Here is a 22,246-nt window from a genome sequence, read left to right on the forward strand (position 1 = left end):
TTATATACTTAGAGTCGGAACCAATGAAATCGCGCGCTCCCCGTGACGTCACGCAGGAAAGCTCGGTAACTATTGGCTACAGGAGATGCTGTGGAACGCAGGGTGACCGGAAGTGCTCGCCGCTGGGTGCAGCGCTACCTCAAAAAGAAGGTAGACAATGGTGGCGTGTGAACAGCATGGGACATAGAAAATGGCGGTGAAGCCTCGTGTACAATCAGTAATGGCCTACATACGCAGCAGACATAATGTTGCGTAATGGTATCAGTACGACGGACATATTGCGGTCATAGGCAATGAAACCACAATAAAATGTGCGCATGTTAGACAGCTGAAAATGCGGCAGTCATGTCTGCGCTCTCCGGTATTATGGCGGCGCCCCCTCGTTACCTCCCCTTTTCTACAGCGGCTTCCGCTCTGACTACCGAGCTGAAGGATGGCGCCGTTTCCCGTCCCTCCCTCTGTCACTGCCATCCTGCTAGATATTGAGGGCACCACCACCCCGATCACGTTTGTGAAGGTAAGGCTGGGCACTAGAGGCCCACCTGTCACCAGACTACGGATGGTCCACACGGAGCTTGAGTGTTACCGTCTCGCCACAGGTTATTGCGGCGGGGCAGCATTCGGCTGGGGTCCTGAGTAGTCTCCCTACCAAGGGGATCTTCACATGGAGGAATTTGTCAAGCAGCAAATTTCTGCGTCAGGAATTTGAAGCAATTTTTTTCAGCTTGAAAATAACAGATGCGGGATTTGGAGAAGAGTGGCCTGTAGTGTGTCTTTATTGCGCAGGACCAAATTCCTCCTGCACATTTTTAGATGTTTTCAGCTTTCCATTCATTTCAATCTGCCTGAAAAAACAACAAAAACAACAGCTACTGCCTTTCATTGAAATGAATGGGAGGCAATTTTGATGTGGATTCTGACCCAAATTGAGCATCAGATTCCTACTTATGAACACTTCTTACAGGCAGATATTGAAATAAAACTGGAAGTGGCCGATAGATTTTCACTGTCAGAATGGCGCTCCTGACAGTCTAGCTGGGAACGCCCCTTCTGACAGTACTGTGTGGAGCACTAAACTGAGGGAGCGTTCCTTACCCCCCCCCCCAATCTATGGGCGAGTACTGTCGGGAGGATTACTCAGCGTCATAGCTGGGTAGTAGGGAACACCCCCTCAGACAATACAGTCGGGAGGGGCGTTCCCAGTTAGACTGTCTGGAATGCCCTTCTGACAGTGACGAACTATCGATAACGGCACCGATACGATGGGTGCAATATATATATATATATATATAGAAATCACTGACACATCAAAAAAATCATATATATATATATATATATCTGTCATCTATATTTAGAAATCACTGACACATCAAAAAATCATAATGAAAAAGTATAAACGTATTAAAACACATATTAAGAACGATTAAACCACATAAATAGTACAACACTGAAGGCCAATGTAAAGACATAAACCAGGTTAGGATAGTAAACCAATAATATATCATTCATGTGAATACAAATAAAGTGACCAGTGCATATACATAAAGTAATTGAACATAATATACTAACTATACCTGACAGATCTATCAGGGGATGAAATATCTTTTTAAGGCTCCATCTGTTATATTAAAAATTGCCAATTTACCTATAAAACCCAGTTTACACATCATAATCTGTGACCATAATCCTTGTCAGATTCCGCCCTGATTCTGCCTCCCATTGTTTTTAATATATACTGAAGACCATCAAGTTTTTTTGTTTTTTTTTTATTTCCAACCCACTGGCTAACACGGTACGAGAACGAACATTTTCCTTATATTGTTTGCAAGATGTTCCTGCTCAAGACTCCCACCTATTTAGGTGGAATGTTGCATTGACAATCTGCACCAAGAGTGGAAAATGGAAGAATCTAAGGCAGATATCCACCTTAAATTCCTCTTCATATTCTGCCATGTTAACATAAGTTAAAAGTCACCTAAGAAGTCTCAAGGTGAATTACCTGAGAAGAATCACACCGGTCTGTTTTCTGAGGAAATGAGTCATGGTAATGGTGGCCATTACTCTTTAGATGATGATATGTTGGGCTCTGTAGCATAAAAGAAAAAAAACAAGTTTCTGGTATTATTTTAAATGATAAAATCTCAGCCTTAAAAATCACTTCACGGTCATGCTTCCATAGGCTAGAAAAGCAAAGATTCAGCTTCTTGGGGAACTCCTCCTGCCACTTAGAATGCTTCTATCTCCTGCCTGCATCTCCCTGTGCAGTGATAGTTGATCCTCCCACTGTTATGACATCTCTCCCCCCATCCTACTTGAGCAGTGCACCAAGGACTAAAGGCCTGCCCCCAGTGTATCAACTGCCTCATCTACATAGTTCTTCAGAGTGGTTTTTCTCTAAATCTACAAAAGTGACATGCATAACAAAGGCATGTTATTTATCACTGTAATGTGGTGGGGACCACTGAGGTGGTCACTGTGATGTGTCATTTGTGACTAGGTGACTACTGAGGCCTGTGAATGGCTGCAGCGATCACCTGGTACAAACGGCTCTGGGACCATCCATCACCAACGGGAAGAGGCGAGTACCTTTTTTATGTTTCAGACGCACTATTAAATAATAATAAAAAAAATAGCTGTTGGAATGCCCCATTCTCCCCCCCCCCCCCTAAAAAAAAAAAAAAAAAGTTCTAAGGAAATGAATGTCCCTCCACCTGGCGACTGAGACGAGATGTTCCAGTGGTACTGCTCAATATTAGTTTGTGCACGTAGCTCAGCACTATGCAGTGATGAACTGCTTCTCTAGAAGTACCTGACCAGTAAGGATTGCTTCGTATGAAGTCAAATCTGCATGAAACAAATGGGAGGAGGTTTTCGACTCTGCTTTTGGTGTGGTTTTCCAAAACACATCAAAACCTGATTCAGATTTTCTCCACTTCATTTCAAATAAAACACCTTTTGAACAGATCCTAAGGGTGCCTTTGCATGTGGCGAAATTTTTATGAATGAAAACCAGTTCCATACATCTGAACAGAGTGGTTTCTGCAGCAAACACATGGAATTCAGCAAGATCCATTTAGATCAATAAGAAAGTTACAGAAATTTCTGCAACTTAAAGGGGTCTACGAACTTCATTTTTATGACTTATTCCTAGGACCTAGGATAGACCATAAATATCTGATTGGTGGAGGCCAACAGGCGGCCCCCACACCGATCAGCTATCCAGGGCTGCTACCGACGCCTGTACTACGAAATGCATGGACCCAGAAGTGTTTGGCGGCATTCCCTGTATAGTGGCTGGGTGCTGGCACTGCAACTCAGCCCCCTTTGAAGTCAGTGGGAGTTGAGTGCAGTATTGGCAGCCAGCCACTATCAGAGGATTAGAGCTATCTACTTTTTAAAAAAAAAAAATTAAATGTAGATTGTGAGCCCCATATAGGAATCACAATGTACATTTTTTTTAAAATTTTCTTTCCTATCAGTATGTCTTTGTAGAATGGGAGGAAATCCACGCAAACAAAGGGAGAACATACAAACTCAGGACTCCAGCGCTGGAAAGGCTGCAGTGCTAACCACTGAGCCACTGAGTTGTCCTAGAGCTATCTGCTTTTGGTTCCATGTTGTGTATCATACGTGTGTGAAGTGACCCTGTACAACTGATCAATGTGAAGCTCACTGTTGGCCCCCACGCCACCTGGCAGTTATTCATACACAATCATATGTGAATGCACACCTTTAGGAACTGTCCAGACATACTCTCCAACTTGATGTAACTTGGGCATACCACAATTGCACACTGTGCAGTCAGGTTGTCGAAAGAACCCAGTGAGTATTGTGCACATGTGCTTTTATTAAAATAAGACCTATACACAACACTTGTTTGATGTTATACAGCTGTCTTAGAAACCCAACTGCCCAGCATGCCATTGCCTCTCTCTAAACCCGACATCTTTAAAGGGGTTGTCTGGGCTTTCCCTAACTATCATTACAATACCCACTCTTTTAGACGTTTTCTCTAAGAGAAGCAGCCATCCAGGGTTCATTTTTCTTGCATTGACACTGTACTTACGTGGTGTCTAATGTGACTCTGCAATGACTCTGTTCACTCTCAGCCAGAAATAGAACCTGCACTATTGCATCCACATCATGGGACATATGAAGTTGGATTGTACAAGGGCCTCTTGGATGTTTTCCATGCATTTTTTTTCTGTCGTTTTGACATCTAGAAAAGCCTCTGGGCAAATAGTAGGAAAACCCCATACCCAGAACATACTACAATTTAACTATATGCCACTTATCTTAAAATGTGTAAACTTTTTGCCATACAGTTTTGAACACCCTGTAGCATTAAACGGCTGTGTGTGTAAATCCAGCAGAAACGCTATGTAGGATGGGCAAATAAGGAGATAATGTTTCTTTTGTGTCAGTCCCTTTGTGTAAGTAAATCAGTGCTGTGGTAGCACCATATGTCCCTGAATATTGATGAAGGTCATTCAGTGCCCTGACTATAAGTATCTGAGGGCTGGCGCACTGGAACATGATAGCCAGAAATACCCACATATAAAGAAAGCCTTTGCTTTGATTTCTTGTGTCTGGTAAGCTTTTTCTATTGAAATTCCCAGCCGTCTTGTCTAATGGCATAGTCCTGGTTGTATTTACAAACACGGCAAACCTAATGGTTATGTTTTGGTTTCATTGTACATCATTAAGCTGTCATTTCCTATCCCTTAGGATCTGCTTTAAGTGGCATGTGCACCTTGTAAAATAATATGGTTTAGACAGACCGATGTGCTCTCATACCGTTATAAATGACAATCCAGGAGGCTTTTTTCCCTTGTCATTTCCCCTGCTACTTTCACTGCTACCTTGTGATGCAAAAACAACAGTCACTACTTCCCTAAATGACTATAATAGAATCAATGAATTGGAAGGTAAAGTGTCTGTATGTTGGATAGTAACAATAATCACTTTGTAAAGAAAGTCGAAAGGATTTTGACTACTAAGAATTTCTCCCATACTTAATTTGTTTTGTGTGAACTTGACCCTATTGTTTCAAGATGAGATCACACTGATAATCTCCAGCATTGCGGCACGTATATGTATTACAATATATATCATGGTGAAAACCCAAATGGTTTTTGCGTTCAACTAAATATGTGTAGTCTCATGTCAATCTCCATTCAGAGACCCTTGGTTGGTGCCGAAAAATATTGCAACATTCTCTACTTCTGATTAAATAGTGTTTGGAACCCCCCCCCATTCAAGTCAATGAGGCAATGAAAAAAGAACAGCATGCAAGAGCCATCAGGGTCTAGTCTGTTTACACTGATGTTTGCGAGGAAACACTAAAAATAAGCTTCAGGGTTTTTTTGACGGATAGGAAAAACTGATGCTGCTTAGGCCTTGACCACACAACTGAATGTGCAGCCTGAGGCTCTTCTGAGGGGGAATCTGATGCTTCATTCCGTTCTTTACAGAGCAGGTCCTATCCTCCTCTTTGAGAATGGAACAGAACCCCCCAATTGAAATCAGTGGAAGGCACTCGGTCGTATGTGTGAGGCTTTAGGAATTCTTTTCATTTTCCACCTTATGCCTCCCTGTAGCTGTTCACTGCGGATTAGGACCAGATGAACCATCTGCGGCACGATCCGGCAGGTTGCTTATTTTTTCAGCTTCCTGTTACATTCTCTGCCTCTCAAAAAATTTGAGGTGGAATCTGCCCCCAAATGAGCATCAAATTCCTATGTGTGAACACTCCCTTAATCAGGAAAAAACTGACAAAGGGCCCTATCACATATGAATCTGAAGCTGATTTTGAAGGGGATGAGTGTTTCTCATAGCTGCTGTCATTATGGAGGGAGGCAGGGGTCCACCAGCTGCATTATGGAGTGAGCAGCTTCCTCTCCTGCCCTATACTGATCAGTATTGGACAGTGATGGAGAGAACTGTGCAGCCGCACAACTCTCACTTTATCAGCACTATTGTTTCACGTGGTAGACTGTGTATGGCAGGTTTACACAGCATAATTTGTAGAGACGTTTGAGGCGGTCTTTCTTCATGCTAATAGTCTCCCAACAGCTACGCTCTGTATATTCTGTGGCTGAATCGTCCATGGAATCTGTAGGAAGATTGAGCAAGAAGCTTCTTTTTTTCAGTGTCCTAGAAAAAAAAACTTCCCCGTCACTACTTTTCATTGGAAACAATGGGAGTCAGAATTTGAAGCAGATTTTGAGGGGAATCTGCCTTAATATCAGTTCAGAATTAAACAGTGTGATCCTAGCCTAAGTTTGCAACTAGAATTTTTTTTCTTTTTCCATCCTACATGTGAATACAGTATTTAATATACCTAGGCTGATGTTTTATTGGTAGGTACATAATATTTGCATTGGTAACAGTGTGGTAAATGCCTTATTTTTTCCCCTTTAGGACATCTTGTTCCCTTATATACAAGACAATGTTGAAGAATATCTACAGAAACACTGGCGTGAGGAGGAATGTCAAGAAGATGTCCGGCAGTTGAGATTACAGGTGGAACCATCTTTTTTGTATGGATAGTTTCTTATCTTCCAAATGTAAAATGCAAATATGACCATAAGTTTTAGAAGCCCTATATTTTCTGCGACCCCTAGCATTAGCGATCATTGCAGTAATGTGCCAGATCCCAAAGACAGTAGATTGTCACTGGGATCCTGTAAATAAAATGTAATTTGGTGAATAATTGCATGTACCAGTAATATTATCCTCACCTTCACATACATATCAAGCTTGTATACAATTCCATTCAGCAAAAAAGGCTAAACTGAGAGCATATATATGTATGTATGTAATCTTTTTCTTTTTTCTTTTTTTTATTCTGTTCGGCTTTATACTTGTAAGGCAGAAAATGACAGTGGACTGAAAGGATTTGTGCCCATCCCCAGCGAACATGAAGCTGAATTACAGGTTATCAAGGGTGTGGTTGATAATGTTCATTGGCAAATGTCGCTGGATAGGAAGACAACTGCTCTAAAACAGCTTCAGGGCCACATGTGGAGATCTGCATATGCGTCTGGCAAAGTGAAAGGAGAGTAAGTATTTTTTTTTTTGGGACAGCTATACATACATACATACATACTGATCTCATCCATAACATTAATGGGAGAACATCAGCTCTAAAATTCCTCCAAAACCAGAAATGGTTCAAGTGCCTTTAATAGAAGTAAAAACATACCTTTGTGGCCACAAAATGATGAAGCACTAACATGGCACTGTTCTTGGTTTGGAAGGTATTTTGGACCTCTATTAAAAGCACAATAAATAACTTGTAATATGAATAACATAATGTTGTTACAATGGCACCTTTCAAGGGGTGGGATATATTCAGCAGTGAGTTCATTTGTAAAGTTTATAGATTGAAAACAGAAAAAAATGAGCAGGCAAAACTGATGGTTAGATGAGCAGGTCTTGTTGGGTGGTCCCAGTATGCAGTAGTTATATTCTTTGGGGTCCTCGGCTCCTCCTCTTCTTTGAGGTCTGCCGGCCTCTCACGCTTGCGCAATAGAGCTGGAGTGCACTCTGTCTCCGTCGCACATGCGTCGGCAGACATAAAGAGGAGAAAGAGCTGGCTGCACAGAAGGAAGACATCTCCTGTGCCCAGAAGATCCGGACAGGAAGAAAGGTAAGTAGGATGGGTTGTGGAGAGGGGGATCTGAGTTAGTTAGTAAGGAAGGTCTTGTAATGGGCGGGCTAGCTAGGATAATAGGGAGGGGGACTGAGTGAGAGGGGATGTAATGTGAGTTAGCGCTGATTGAAGAGCAATGCATAATAGTAGTTGTAGGATAAACGAACAGGAAGCTTACACCATGTAAATAAATGCAGAGGATGCCAGGAGTTCCCAGAGAAACCCAGGAATCACTCAAGACACTATTAAAGGTATTTAGGTGCATTTATTAACCCATTAACCCCTTTCCAACAATCATCGTACTAGTACAGCGGATGCCGGGTGTTTAACTATGGCGGGAGCCGAGCAGCCGCCATAGCCGCTAGGTGTCTACTGTTTTATACAGTAGACACCCAGCGCTAATGCCCCTGGTCGGTGCCCACACCAATCAGGGGTCTTTAACCCCTCCAGTGCCTCAGTCAAAACTGACCGACGTGCCATTTTCCTGCCAATCACCAGCACCAGGAGCAAGCTCTGGGTCCAGGAACACGTTGCCATGACAGCCATGTTTTTTTTTTTTTGTTTGTTTTTTTTTGTGTAGATTGTGAGCCCCACATAGGGCTCACAATGTACATTTTTTTCTCCCTATCAGTATGTTTTTTTGAAGTATGGGATGGAAATCCATGCAAACACGAGGAGAACATACAAACTCCTTGCAGATGTTTTTTTTGCCCTTGGCAGGATTCGATCCGAGGACTCCAGTGCTGCAAGGCTGCAGTGCTAACCACTGAGCCACCGTGTGGCGCAAGCGGGGAGCCTTGTGAGTGCTCCCCGGCCTGTCATTCACTGGCTTCTATTGCAGGCGGAAAGGGGTTAATAGCACTAACTGACCTAGGAAACCCCTTTAGGCTGAGGCCCCATGTTGCCGAAACGAGCTTTTTCTGTTACAGATTTTGTTGTGTTTTTTTGAGCCAAAGCCAGAAGTGGGTTGATCATAGGTTAGAAGTATAAGAACTTCCTAAATATTATTATTTATTATGCTTACTTATATAGCGCCATCATATTCCGCAGCGCTTTACAGACATTGAAAGTCACTGTCCCAAATAGGGCTCACAATCTACATTCCCTATCAGTATGTCTTTGATGTGTGGGAGGAAACCGGAGTACCCGGAGGAAACCCACGCAAACACGGGGAGAACATACAAACTCCTTGCAGATGTTGTCCTTGGCAGGATTTGAACCTAGGACTCTAGCGCTGCAAGGCTACAGTGCTAACCACTGAGCTATGACTAAGAGACCAGGATATGAGTAACGCGTAGGCTGTTGATTTTATTCTGGATTTTATTCTGTTGATTTTATTCTGGATCCATGCTCTAAGGAGCTTTTGTTGTTTTTAATTATTATGAAGTAAAAGTTACATTTTATTTTCAACTATTGGGCATGCTGGATATTTTACATCACTTTTTGCATATTAATATATTTAGTAAGCCATAGTATATGAAATTAAATTGTATTGACTACATGTGTATGTGTGGGAAACACGGTAACCTAGATGTTAAAGGGGTCGTCCGGATTTTATTATAACTGAGCAATGATTAATGGGTTAACAGATGGCCGCTTCTGAACCAGTACTATGCACGACACGGGTTAGAAAGCAGTTGGCTCTGGTCCCAATATAGTGGTCATGTACTGTAGCTTACCTCCCATTCACTTCAATGAAAGTTGAGCTGTAGTACCGTGCTCATCCATTTTAGAAGGCATGAATCCAACTGCTTCCGTCCCCATACTACTGATCTGTGCAAAGACTGACTGTCGGCTTTCCACCCATCAGATATTTATCCTCTGGATAGGCCATAAGAAATAATTCCTGGATAACCCCTTTAAGCATGTAGCGTAAATATTTCTAAAAAAACAAATACTTAAATAAGACAAGCATGGAACAAGAATGTCACTACAATTCCTTGGATATAACTACAACGTACAACGAGAACAAATATAAGCAAGATAGAGATACATTTTTTGCATGGGATATAAACGATCAGACTATATATTGTACAAATGGCCTCTCACCCTAAGCATTTTATTTTCTAGTCTGTCTTCTTTTCTTGTATCTATCCCCCCACCTGGTGGTCATAATTGGAACTGTCATTTTTCTGTTACTGTTTCTGTTCCAGAGATAGACATTTATTCTCTGGACTATCTTGTGCTTGTTTTTTTTCTTCTTTTTTTTTTGAGGGGGGGGGGGGTTGTTTATATACTGGAATTTGAAGGAGGGCAGAACAGAAAGGTTAATGATAGAAGAATTATAATGCATCCACTTTTAACACAAGTGACTCAAACAATCTTCTGTTTTATTTTAGAGTATATGATGATGTGGTACCAGCTCTGAATAAATGGAAAGAGGCAGGCTTGAAGCTATATATATTTTCCTCTGGAAGTGTTGAAGCTCAGAAACTCTTATTTGGTTACTCAATTGAAGGTGATCTGCTTGAGGTAAATATAATCTATATCTGAAAAAAGATAGTGAAATCAATGATCTGACCAAAATTTTTTTTGTTTGTTTTTTTGCCACTGCTACACCACCCAACACAGTGTGCAGTAAAACTGACTCCTGGGTAGAACATCAGATTTAATGATAGTGTCCCAGAGGGCCAGGACTAAATTATCAGAAAGCCACTAACAGCCTAAATTGTTTCCAATCACTAGGATGATAAAACTTGGTAAGAATTCCATAAGCCTTTCTTCAATTTATTTATCAAGGGACCCATTGAGAGGGTAATCATTGTGTAGAGCAGGATTCAATTCAGCCTGTAGCATGCCAGTAGCCATATGCATTAGATGTATGTCTGCTGACCCTAATGATTTCAGCAGGTTTGGCCAGCCATCTAAGGTCATATTTCTAATGAAAAGCCAAGGTTTGAGTGTTTAACTGCTGGGTCTTAGCTCTGTACAACTTCTTAAGCTGTCCTCTTACCTTCCCGTGCATGGAGCAAAACAGTAATTTTGATCACTGCTGATTATTTCAGCAGGGATAGCAACATCATCCAACCTTAAAACTTGTTTTTCAACTTTTTGACACCTATGAGTATCACATTGCAGGGAAGTTCTTGGCTGTCCCCATCAGGCCATAGACATTGAGGCAGAGCACATATTTAACAGTCATTCCACTCATACGCTTCCTCACTTAGGTGAGGATAAAAGGGGAACCCATTCTAGTGAACTGTGTGGGACTTATGATCCTCTGCAATACATATATTTAGCTCTTGCCATAAAATAAACATATATATGTTTATGGGGGATTTGGGATGGATAGCTTTTAACCAAAAAGATGTGATCAGCTGTGGTCCTGTATTGTACTGGTGACCCCTAGACAGTACCTTCAGACACACAGTCTGATGTATATAAGAAAAAAAAAGGGTGGTGGTGGTGGGGGGGGTAAGCATATAGACAGTTTTCTGCAAGGAAGGTGAAGCCCACGCTGGGGATAAAAAAACAAAACATACTCTACTGTCTCCAGTGCTCCGCTGTCCCCACAGATGCCGAGGTACTTCTTTAGGACCAGACCCCATTGAAAATCACTGGGAAACAGGAGGCATGCGAGTATCTCTAAGGGGCAGTTCACACAGAATGTTTTCTATCTGAAAAGGTTCAGCTTCAGAAATTTGAAGCTGATTTTTCTGCTTGTCCTAATTCCGCTTCAAAATCTGCGTCAAATTCAGCACCTGCCAGTTGGTATTTTTCCCTCCCATCACTTGGATGGGAGGTAACAGATGGGATCTGCTTGAAGAGTGAGTATGATGCTGAAAAAATCAGCTAGAGATAAAATCTGTACCATTCTCCCAATAAAATCAATTGAGGCTGGTTTCAGTCAGAATTTGGAACTGATTTTGAGAAGGAATCTGCCCCAAATTCAGCACCAGATTCCTTCATGTGAACATACCATTAAAAGATTCTGTCTGAGAGGTTTAGGCTGTATTAACACAGAGTAACGCCAGGCGTTTTTTGTGTGTTTCTTGCACATAGCGCCGCGTTAACGCCGCGTATACGCGGCGCTATGTGCAAAAAACACACAAAAAACGCCTGGCGTTACTCTGTGTGAATACAGCCTTAAAATTATTTTTATTACAATTCTCTTCATGCAGGCTGGCCAAAACACAGAGACAGGACAGGCAGAGAGTATTCAGGCCTATGGGAGACTAACACATGAATGAACTAATAAAAGCAGCTTGTGGTTCCAGTACTGCTAACCAACTAGTGTGCTGTTCTGTATTGAAGAGGACCTTTCATGTCTGTTACATTCTGCTAGAAAGCCAACCGTGGCTGATTTCAGCACTATCACCTTTCCCGGTGCTGGAAATATCAGTGCCGTTAGTTTCTATAACTATATCTCTCCACTGAACTGTGAGGAAACCCTGACAGCCTGGGAGGGGGGTTATGTTCCTGCCTTTATGACAGTGGAGAGGTATCAGTGCATGATCGGGGTGCTTATTAACATAAACATATTTTGTAGTTTGAGTAGTATATTGAGGATTATGGTAGAATATGAGTAACTGGCGTATCCTGTATATAAAACTGTACTTAAAATTAAAGTTTTTAGAATCATAGAAATATGGTACAGAGGATAGAATAAATCATCCATGTTCATATATTCGGATGGGTCAAACAATATTAAAGGGGGTGTGAGATCTATAATAAAGTAAATGTGCATGAAATCTTACTCTCTGTGGAGATCAATTTGTATAGGAGTACGCTAATCCCTACCGGACATAGATTTAGGTGTCCACTACATGTGACGTTATCCAATTATAACTATCCTTGTATGGCATCATATGCTCAATAAAGATACCGTACATTTCTCATTAATGCCAGTTAAATCAAAAGGATCTTTGGACTGAGATGGAATCATGAGACCATGATAAGGTAACCGTAGCCTGTATATAGAGAATACAGTTTTGCTACAGCAGCATCTCCTGTTTGTGGGAAAGAAAATGTTACCTACAGACAGGCAAAAATATAAATACACACACAATGAGGCCATAGGAATAAAGATTTGCTGTCACCATTAGTCCTATTAAGTTTTTCCATGAGTGTTTCTTGTTTGTCAACCAAACACGTGTATGTATCCCTATTGCTTAGTAGATGTGGCACATGACTGAAGCCTTGTTTACTCCAGCTTTGTTAGCTTATGGATATATTACACAGGGTTGATTATTGGGTTATACCATTCTACCATGCAGAAAGGAGTCTATACTGGTATAATAAATGAATGTGACCTGTATTTTAATTGCATATGTATTAAAAAATTGTATCATATCATGTTCTTTAGACAAATACATAATTTTTATTTTTTTTTAAATACCCCTTTAGGATAGTAATAATACATCTTTCACAATGTGTTCTCCAGTGACCAAACCTGATTTACAGTTCCCTTCAGCAATATATTTTTTCAGTTGTTTCAGGGCCATTTTGATACTACTGTTGGATCTAAAGTGGAAAGTGAGAGCTATAGAAGAATTGCTGATCGAATTGGGTGCCCCACTGATAATATTCTATTCCTTACTGATGTTATATATGGTATGTATTCTGTCTGTCTGTCTGCTTATTAGGATATTCTCAAATTTTATGTCACGCAGTGACAAACCATGGTAAAAAAAAACAAAAACAATGAGAGTTGGCATTTTTATCAGTTTTTTTCCTATATATCATTTATTTTATTAGATGGAAGAACATCTCCTTTTCAACACCAAAGATAAAGTAGCCCTTCCACAAAAATGTTTATTTTCTGGCCTGTCAGGTTCTTTTTCTAATGCGTTTAAGGGCTCGTTCACATCTGCGCCCGGGAGTCCGTTCTGCAGGTTTCCATTTCCTGCACAGGGGCAGGAGCCGGAAACCTGCCGGCATGTTTCAATCCCATTCATTTGAATGGACTTGAAAAGTCTCCGGCCGTGTGCGCCAGTGAGCGTTTTATGCGCTTCGTGGCAAAACTGTTTTTTTTTTTTTTTTAACCGGACACAGAAAAAAACTGTTTCGCCGCGGAGCGCATAAAACGCTCACCGACGCTAACGGCCGGACTCGGCATGACAGATTTCCATCTTATGCATGCAGAGGAAGGAAACCTGAAAACGGAGTTCAGGAGCTGGTGTGAACCCAGCGATAGCATTGAAATTCTCCGTTGTTTTGATCCATTGCATATGTTGTTGCATTGAAATTAGTTCTCAAAAAACTCGATGAATAATAGATCAGAGAACAAAAACTAAATGAAGCATTTGAAGACATTTTTGAGCAACATTTAATCCATTTGAAATAAAAGAATCAATTTATTTCCTTAATTTTAAAACACAAATTAAATAGATTAAAATGACTGACAAGTGTGAATAGACACAGCTTTCTAGAAAATTGGCTTAAGATGCTAGTGTATTATTTCTAGACTTTGGGGTCCCATGTGCAACCATGCGCTTTGTCAGTGTGCTAGCTGTGTTTTTAACAACTAGCATACTATCATTCATTCTATGGCCGTATACATGTGAATGAGGCTGTGAGTCCTTAAGTCAAGCCGTATACCTGAATGTTTTGAGGCCTGGACTCACTGACAGCAGGAATGGGGTGGTTGAGGCATGGGCAGCATACAGATGTCATATATGTGTCATTTAATCATGACCCAACTACTTGCACAAAGTTGTTAGAATGTAGCGTGAATAGAAGATTGACCTGGATTACATACAGTACTTATCTTAGGAAGTTTTTAAAGATAGTCTGTCAGATGATTAAGTGCTAGGGAAATGACTACCAGCCCTAAGTAACAGAACAGCACCAGTATTTCTTATGTCACTGCTGTCCTCATTAAAGTTTCTGTACTGATGACTGCTGCTGCGCATGCGCAGGATGTCTGTCAGACTATTTCCCATAGCATGGAGCATGCTGAAAATGAACAGTGTATGCACAAAATTTCAGTGGGGGCAGTGGTAATGTTGGAAATGCTACCAATGTCAATTGTCACAGGACTTGTAAAATAGACTCAGAGCACTTGCTGGAAATGGAATTGCCCTTATGCCCCTTCCAACTTAATTTGCATAATGGGCAAAAAGTGATTTTCTCAGGAATGATGATAATGTGAATGGTGATAAAGGTGTGTACAAATATTGTTAAACGGCCTTCCAAGCGCCGGGAGTAGTCTGGTAGCACCTAGATCTGGTGACAGTCATCAAAATACAATCTATCAACTTGGAACACACCCTGCCCATGTCAAAGATAGAATTGTTCACTTTTCATACACTGTATTTAAATAGTATGTTAGCCTTTTGTACATATACTTCATACTGCTCAGCCAAGTTTATGTCCACATTACAACATCAGCAGGTATTGCTGCAAATCCTGCAAAATGAGAACATGCACAACACATTGGTCAAATGGGCACAAGGCCTTCTCCGGCAATGCTTTTCCGTGTAGGGATCATATTAAATTGTATAATCACAATTCCAGAACTATTTATGTTTGCATTCCTTGTAGAAGAGAGAAATGAGTTGGTATTTCTGTAGGATCACAAACTTTTAGGGTCCTCACAGGTGGGTAAATATGCATAGTAACCCAATAATCTTCTGGGCAGAAGAGGCAAGTTGTCCCGTTACTGTATTTACTCACAATGTGTTTCTAATATTTTGATTTCATTAAACAAATACCTTTTGAAAAATTGGATAAGCCAAAACTATGGTAGCATATTTACTAGGTAACCTAGCCATTTGTCATTAGATTGCGCCTGACTACTGGGATATCTACAACCACATGAACTATGGGCCACTCTCTTGTGTTTGGTGGGTGTACCACTGTTCTGATTCATGAATCTCTCATGCAATATGCCATCAGTGTTTAGTGGCACGTTTTATAGTCTAACGCTAGGTTCACACCTGTGTCTGGGGTCTCCGTTCTATGGTTTCCGTCTTCTGCATGCAAGAAGACGGAAAACACAGACCGGGTCCGGCCGTGAGTGGCGGTGAGCGTTTTATGCTCTCCGCCGCGAAGCCGGTTTTTTTAATCCGGACACAGAGTACTGCATGTCCGACTCTGTGTCCGGATTATAAAACCCGGTTTCATGGCGGACAGCATAAAACGCTCACCGCCGCTCACAGCTGGACAGCTTTCAAACCCATTCAAATGAATGGGTGAGAGAGACTCCTGCAGGTTTCCGTATCCTGCCTCTGTTTTGTGCAGGAAACGGAAACCTGCATAACGGAGAACAGGCGCAGATGTGAACGAGCCCTTACACAGTGCTGCTTTTATTCTTGGTCTGTGATTGAATTTGCATCTGTCTTTCAACCGGGTGCATGACAAGACTTCTTGATCTATTGGTGCAGATTTCATACAAACTCTCTCGTAGGTGCTCAGAATTGTAATTGTAAAATAAAGACTGCAGTAGAAAGGTTCTGAAGAAGAGCATCAATATGCCAGAAACATTGTGTGTTGTTATAAGTTTCAATAAATTACCTGTATTGGCCCATGAGAAACTCCTTAGTGCTGACTATGCTTTACATTTGGTTTTGTGTCTAGTCCTGCAGTCCCCCTGGGGACACCAGGTAAATGATGTGAGACCGTAGGGCCTTTAATGTCTATTCTCTACTGTTAGGTAACATTGTCAACATCTCTTGGTTTTACTTCCACATTAGATAGAGTTACTATCCTATCCTGACACTTTCTTTCTTTCTACAGAGGCAGAGGCTGCAAGGGAAGCCGGTGTGCATGTGGCTGTAGCAGTAAGGCCTGGCAATGCTGCACTGACAGATGAAGAGAAGTCAAAATTCCATCTTATAACATCATTTGATCAACTTAACCTGTCTACCACACAATGACCTGAGACAAAATAATTCATTTTTTTTCCTCAGCTGTAATAGTAGAAATAAACTAATATATTGTCTCATTTTCAGATTTTTTTTAATGCCTTTATTACAGATTGCAAATCTAACAGATTTTAGTGCTGGGTATATTCTTTATGTAAATAGAGGTTTGTTTCTCTGTGGGACAAAGCATGGCATTTTTCAGCAATTAAATCACCTGCATAGAAACTTACAAATGCCAGACAGTATCTTGTATGGACAGGTTGTTTGTAAATCCTTACATTTAAAGGGTTGTCCAAAGTTTGCTACAGGATAGCTTAGAAGTGTTTCAACATTAGGGGATTAAGGAGGTGGGTGCACGGCTCTCTGTTCAGTCTATGGGGTTCATGAAGATAGCACACTAGACCATTGATTATGCAGTGGTGACCCACTTCAGCCAGTCTCCTGAGCAGACACCATGTATGTGATGAGACAGGAACAGGATGTAAATACAAGTGAGGGCCATTAAGCACTGGAACAGAATAGGGAGGCAGTTATTTCCCAAAAATTGGAAAACTGTATGTGTCCTTCAGCAATGTATCCTGTTCTAAAATATTTATGGTTTTCAGAGAAAAACACATTTTATGTTTTTCTTTTTTTCTTTTTTTTCCTTTCCTTTTATTTTTTTGAGTATAAACACACCGTGAACACAACCTTACTGGGAAGTGTTGTATCATGGGACCAGACCAGATTAAGTGATTTGTGCTTTACAGAGATTCTTATTTACTATATTGTACACTCACAAATATACATGCATATTCTTACATCCTATTAATATTATAAATCTGAAATGTTTGTGGGTTTGTGACTTTGGATGTTCGGATGTTTGGCGATCAATCACGCAAAAACCGCTCCACCGATTTGGCTGAAATTTTCCACAAACATAGTCACTACACTCGATTGCGCAATAGGCTACTTTTCGTCACAATAGCGCACATACGTTTTTCCCAGGACCCCCACAAAACCCAAACTCACATCACTATCTCTGCAATCTCACACACTTTGGACTATAGCAAGCCACAAAATTCATATTACCCTCTACAGCAGAGGTCAGCAACCCCTGGCACACGTGCCAAGAGTGGCACTCCTGCCATATTTCACTAGCACACCAGCAGCACAGGACCTGCAAGAGTTAAATGAAGTCCGAGTCTTTTCAGTGCTCTGCTAGAGCTGAGGCATAAGGACACTCCCCTTTGACAGGGGTGCAGGAAACCCAGGGGGTGGAGCTTAATCGCTCAAGTCTCTGCCTGCCTGCTATAGTGATAGCTCCTGCCATCTGCATCCTGAAAGCGTTCCCCGAGGAGGAGAGGAAGCTGCTAGCAAACTGAAAGTAAGAAACACACAGCTACCTTCCTTTACTTCCTATTCTCATTAATGTCAGGCATTTGGGGTTATTAGTTTAGTCTTAGTAACTCCATGTGCCTCACATTAATAGGAATAAACCCCATCATGTCCCTCATATTAACCCCTGTGTGCCCCATATAAAGGTTACTAATATGTGAGACATATGGAGGGACTAATAAAAGACCTCAATAATGAAGATACTTAATTATTACCTCCAAGTCTCTCACATATCAGTAACTAGAGATGAGCGAGTACTGTTCAGATCAGCCGATCCAAACAGCACGCTCCATAGAAATGAATGGATGCACCTGGTACTTCCGCTTGGACGTAGCCGGCGCGCTTAACCCCCCGCGTGCCGTCTACGTCCATTCATTTCTATGCGAGCGTGCTGTTCGGATCGGCTGATCCGAACAGTACTCGCTCATCTCTATCAGTAACTCTTACACAGGGGTTAATGTGAGGGACATGATGGGGTTAATTGCTATTAATAAGAGGCACATGGAGTTACTAAACTGTCATGCACAGGGCCAGACTATGTTGCTTGCTCAAGAGTATCCTGTGCCCAAAACTTACATGTACTGGCGCAAAATAACTCATACAATGTCGTATATCGAAGTATATTAACCTGAAATACCTCTGTCCCAAAGACACCATGTACAGTTTCGCAGAACACCGTATAGCAGCTGAAATACAAATTACGTTCAACACAAAAGTCTCACGTATTCTCAGAATTACAGCAAAAACAAGATACAAAGTTACATTTCTTATCCCATCCTTATACACAGTACGAAAACCTTACCCGCGCCTGTATTTACACACTTCTACAATCACTGCAGACAAAGTTACGGGTACCAGCTAGTATATACAGTCCTATGAAAAAGTTTGGGCACCCCTATTAATCTTAATCATTTTTAGTTCTAAATATTTTGGTGTTTGCAACAGCCATTTCAGTTTGATATATCTAATAACTGATGGACACAGTAATATTTCAGGATTGAAATGAGGTTTATTGTACTAACAGAAAATGCGCAATATGCATTAAACCAAAATTTGACCGGTGCAAAAGTATGGGCACCTCAACAGAAAAGTGACATTAATATTTAGTACATCCTCCTTTTGCAAAGATAACAGCCTCTAGTCGCTTCCTGTAGCTTTTAATCAGTTCCTGGATCCTGGATGAAGGTATTTTGGACCATTTCTTTCTTCAAAACAATTCAAGTTCAGTTAAGTTTGATGGTCGCCGAACATGGACAGCCCGCTCTCAAATGATCTGAAAACAAAGATTGTTCAACATAGTTGTTCAGGGGAAGGATACAAAACGTTGTCTCAGAGATTTAACCTGTCAGTTTCCACTGTGAGGAACATAGTAAGGAAATGGAAGACCACAGGGACAGTTCTTGTTAAGCCCAGAAGTGGCAGGCCAAGAAAAATATCAGAAAGGCAGAGAAGAAGAATGGTGAGAACAGTCAAGGACAATCCACAGACCACCTCCAAAGAGCTGCAGCATCATCTTGCTGCAGATGGTGTCACTGTGCATCGGTCAACTATACAGCGCACTTTGCACAAATAGAAGCTGTATGGGAGAGTGATGAGAAAGAAGCCGTTTCTGCACGTACGCCACAAATAGAGTTGCCTGAGGTATGAAAAAGCACATTTGGACAAGGCAGCTTCATTTTGGAAACAAAAATTGAGTTGTTTGGTTATAAAAAAAGGCGTTATGCATGGTGTCCAAAAAGAAACAGCATTCCAAGAAAAACACATGCTACCCACTGTAAAATTTGGTGGAGGTTCCATCATGCTTTGGGGCTGTGTGGCCAATGCCGGCACCGGGAATCTTGTTAAAGTTGAGGGTCGCATGGATTCCACTCAGTATCAGCAGATTTTTGAGAATAATGTTCAAGAATCAGTGACGAAGTTGAAGTTACGCCGGGGATGGATATTTCAGCAAGACAATGATCCAAAACACCGCTCCAAATCCTCAGGCATTCATGCAGAGGAACAATTACAATGTTCTGGAATGGCCATCCCAGTCCCCAGACCTGAATATCATTGAACATCTGTGGGATGATTTGAAGCGGGCTGTCCATGCTCGGCGACCATCTAACTTAACTGAACTTGAATTGTTTGTCCAAAATACCTTTATCCAGGATCCAGGAACTGATTAAAAGCTACAGGAAGCGACTAGAGGCTGTTATCTTTGCAAAAGGAGGATGTACTAAATATTAATGTCACTTTTCTGTTGAGGTGCCCATACTTTTGCACCGGTCAAATTTTGGTTTAATGCATATTGCGCATTTTCTGTTAGTACAATAAACCTCATTTCAATCCTGAAATATTACTGTGTCCATCAGTTATTAGATATATCAAACTGAAATGGCTGTTGCAAATACCAAAATATTTAGAACTAAAAATGATTAAGATTAATAGGGGTGCCCAAACTTTTTCATAGGACTGTATATATATATATATATATATATATATATATATATATATCTCACACATTTGCATATATAGGTTAATATAAGAGCAACATGCGCATATATTGTATATAACACATACATGTATATAGGTAAATATGTATATGCACTTACACACAGATAGATGTATAGCAATACAGGGAAAATATTACACCTGATTAGAGGGTGTACTAGGCATGAATGAAAAACTGCTAGGAGGTACAGTGGGCAGATGCTGGGAAGGGTTGCTTGGAAAAGCACTGACATTTCCACAACCAGGAAGTGTAAACCTGGAAATATTGCAGGAGCCTCAAAATATGAAGAATGGTAAAAATGTTACAAACACACAAAAAGGTCCTCCATTTTGTTTTGTTGATTCATCTAACAAACATTGTCTGCCTTTAACTGCGTTTTCATAGTCCCAGAAAACCGCTTTCATTTCTTTGTATAGAGAACAGGATATACACTTTTCTAATATACGTTTATTTAAAATTTTTCTCCACACACTTTTATTTTACCTTTATGTTCCATTCTTGGTCCTGAAAAATGCATCCATATGAGAACTGAAACAGACTAAACATGGTGTCATTCTTGTGACCTATAGCTTTAATTGTCTAGAAGACAATTTAACAGTAGTACATTGAGGCACATAACTTTTACAGTATTACTACAGCAGCATCTCATCATGAAAATATTATTTCTCCAAAGTGCCCTCCATGACAGCACCTCTGTGGTTGAATCTTCACCCCTCTAATAGAGACAGAAATAAAAAAAATTCCACAACATGTTAAATGGTTCCTCCCCACCTCTCCCTTCAATGGTTTTCCTGTTCCAATTAGGAGCATACAATAGGTTGCTACCAGTGTAATGGAAAATAACACTGGCATAGCGAGGGCGCGGGCTTGCCAGATATTAGATTGTATTACCGCTCCACAGTTCTGCTTTGTGTCTTTGACTGGTGCTACTGGCAAGTGGACAAACAGTGGGTCTCTATTGAGCCCGACCTGACCTCACCCTCGCTCCCCTCCTTGCCGTGGATTCCGGCGCACTTTCGCCCGAAATCCTCTGGCCACTCTCTTCTCTCCCTCCATTTCCTCAAAACCTGGAATCTGGTTTGTTCTTCTGGGAAGTTAGCTTGTGTGCTTGGCCCTTTGGCGTAAGAGCGATGATGTTCGCCTCCGTCAGGCTGCTGGTGACCCCCCTCTCCCTCTGTTTGCAAAGTTGTGCCTCTCTCACCCGGATCTCCATCTTTCCTGGTTGGAGTATGGTCAGCTCACATCTTTCCTGAGGAAGTTCTCCCATCGCTTCTTTCCTCGCCCCCATCGGTTTTGGAATCCGTCATTTCACAGACCGCCCCTTAACTGCGCATGCTCTCTATCCTTTATGATACTCTACTACGTGATGCTACGTCGGGGCCCCCTCATATGTTGACTCATGGAACTCTGATCTCCCCTCTATTCTGTCACCTGCTGATTGGGACTAGTCTTTCATGCTCACTCATAAGCTGGTCTTGCCCTGTAGTGCGCAGGAGAGGAGTTTTAAGTTCTAACTCGCTGGTACAGGTGTCCTGACCTCCTCCATAGGATCTTCCCTGCTGTTTCTGACCGGTGTTGGCGCTATGGTACTGAGAGGGGTACCATGCTTCATATTTGGTGAGACTGTGTGTGGTTCTTCGGCTCTTCTGGTATTCGGTCTTTTCCCTGTACTCTAGGGTGTGTGACCGTTCTGTTAATCCTTCGCCCTCCTTTCGGACAGCCCCGATAACATTTCTGAGATCAAAAAGGACCTCCTGGCCGTTATCCCTAGGCACTGGCGCAGTATACCCCGCTGTCCTTGCTTGAATTCCTACAGGAGTTTCTCCTTATTCAGAGGATGGAAGCCCTGGTTGCTGAGGACTCTCCAGACCCCTCCCGGTTTGAAACTCTCTGGCAGCCCTGGGTGGTGTT

General features: G+C 41.5%; 1 protein-coding gene across 2 annotated transcripts; it reads left to right on the plus strand.

Annotated features, from left to right (window-relative positions):
* The first annotated feature begins 63 nt into the window (after window positions 1-63).
* On the plus strand, window positions 64-16,528 carry ENOPH1 (enolase-phosphatase 1). 2 transcript variants are annotated; one of them, XM_075284072.1, is made up of 6 exons: window positions 64-517; window positions 6,424-6,525; window positions 6,878-7,064; window positions 9,997-10,129; window positions 13,087-13,210; window positions 16,337-16,528. In XM_075284072.1, the coding sequence occupies exons 2-6, from the start codon at window positions 6,492-6,494 to the stop codon at window positions 16,474-16,476; spliced, it is 618 nt and encodes a 205-aa protein (XP_075140173.1). In that variant the 5' UTR covers window positions 64-517; window positions 6,424-6,491; the 3' UTR covers window positions 16,477-16,528. The 2 variants fall into 2 exon arrangements, with proteins under 2 accessions (XP_075140173.1, XP_075140163.1); XM_075284062.1 differs by having other exon boundaries at window positions 6,874-7,064; window positions 16,337-16,523.
* Window positions 16,529-22,246: the final 5,718 nt, after the last annotated feature.

The sequence above is a fragment of the Leptodactylus fuscus genome, chromosome 1, assembly GCF_031893055.1.
Source record: "Leptodactylus fuscus isolate aLepFus1 chromosome 1, aLepFus1.hap2, whole genome shotgun sequence".
NCBI classification, from domain to species: Eukaryota; Metazoa; Chordata; class Amphibia; order Anura; family Leptodactylidae; genus Leptodactylus; species Leptodactylus fuscus.

Coding starts and splice junctions, on each gene's coding strand:
- ENOPH1 (XM_075284062.1), top strand. CDS start 434: ATGGCGCCGTTTCCCGTCCCTCCCTCTGTCACTGCCATCCTGCTAGAT. Junction 518..6,423: donor CCCCGATCACGTTTGTGAAG/GTAAGGCTGGGC, acceptor TTTCCCCTTTAG/GACATCTTGTTCCCTTATAT. Junction 6,526..6,873: donor TCCGGCAGTTGAGATTACAG/GTGGAACCATCT, acceptor TATACTTGTAAG/GCAGAAAATGACAGTGGACT.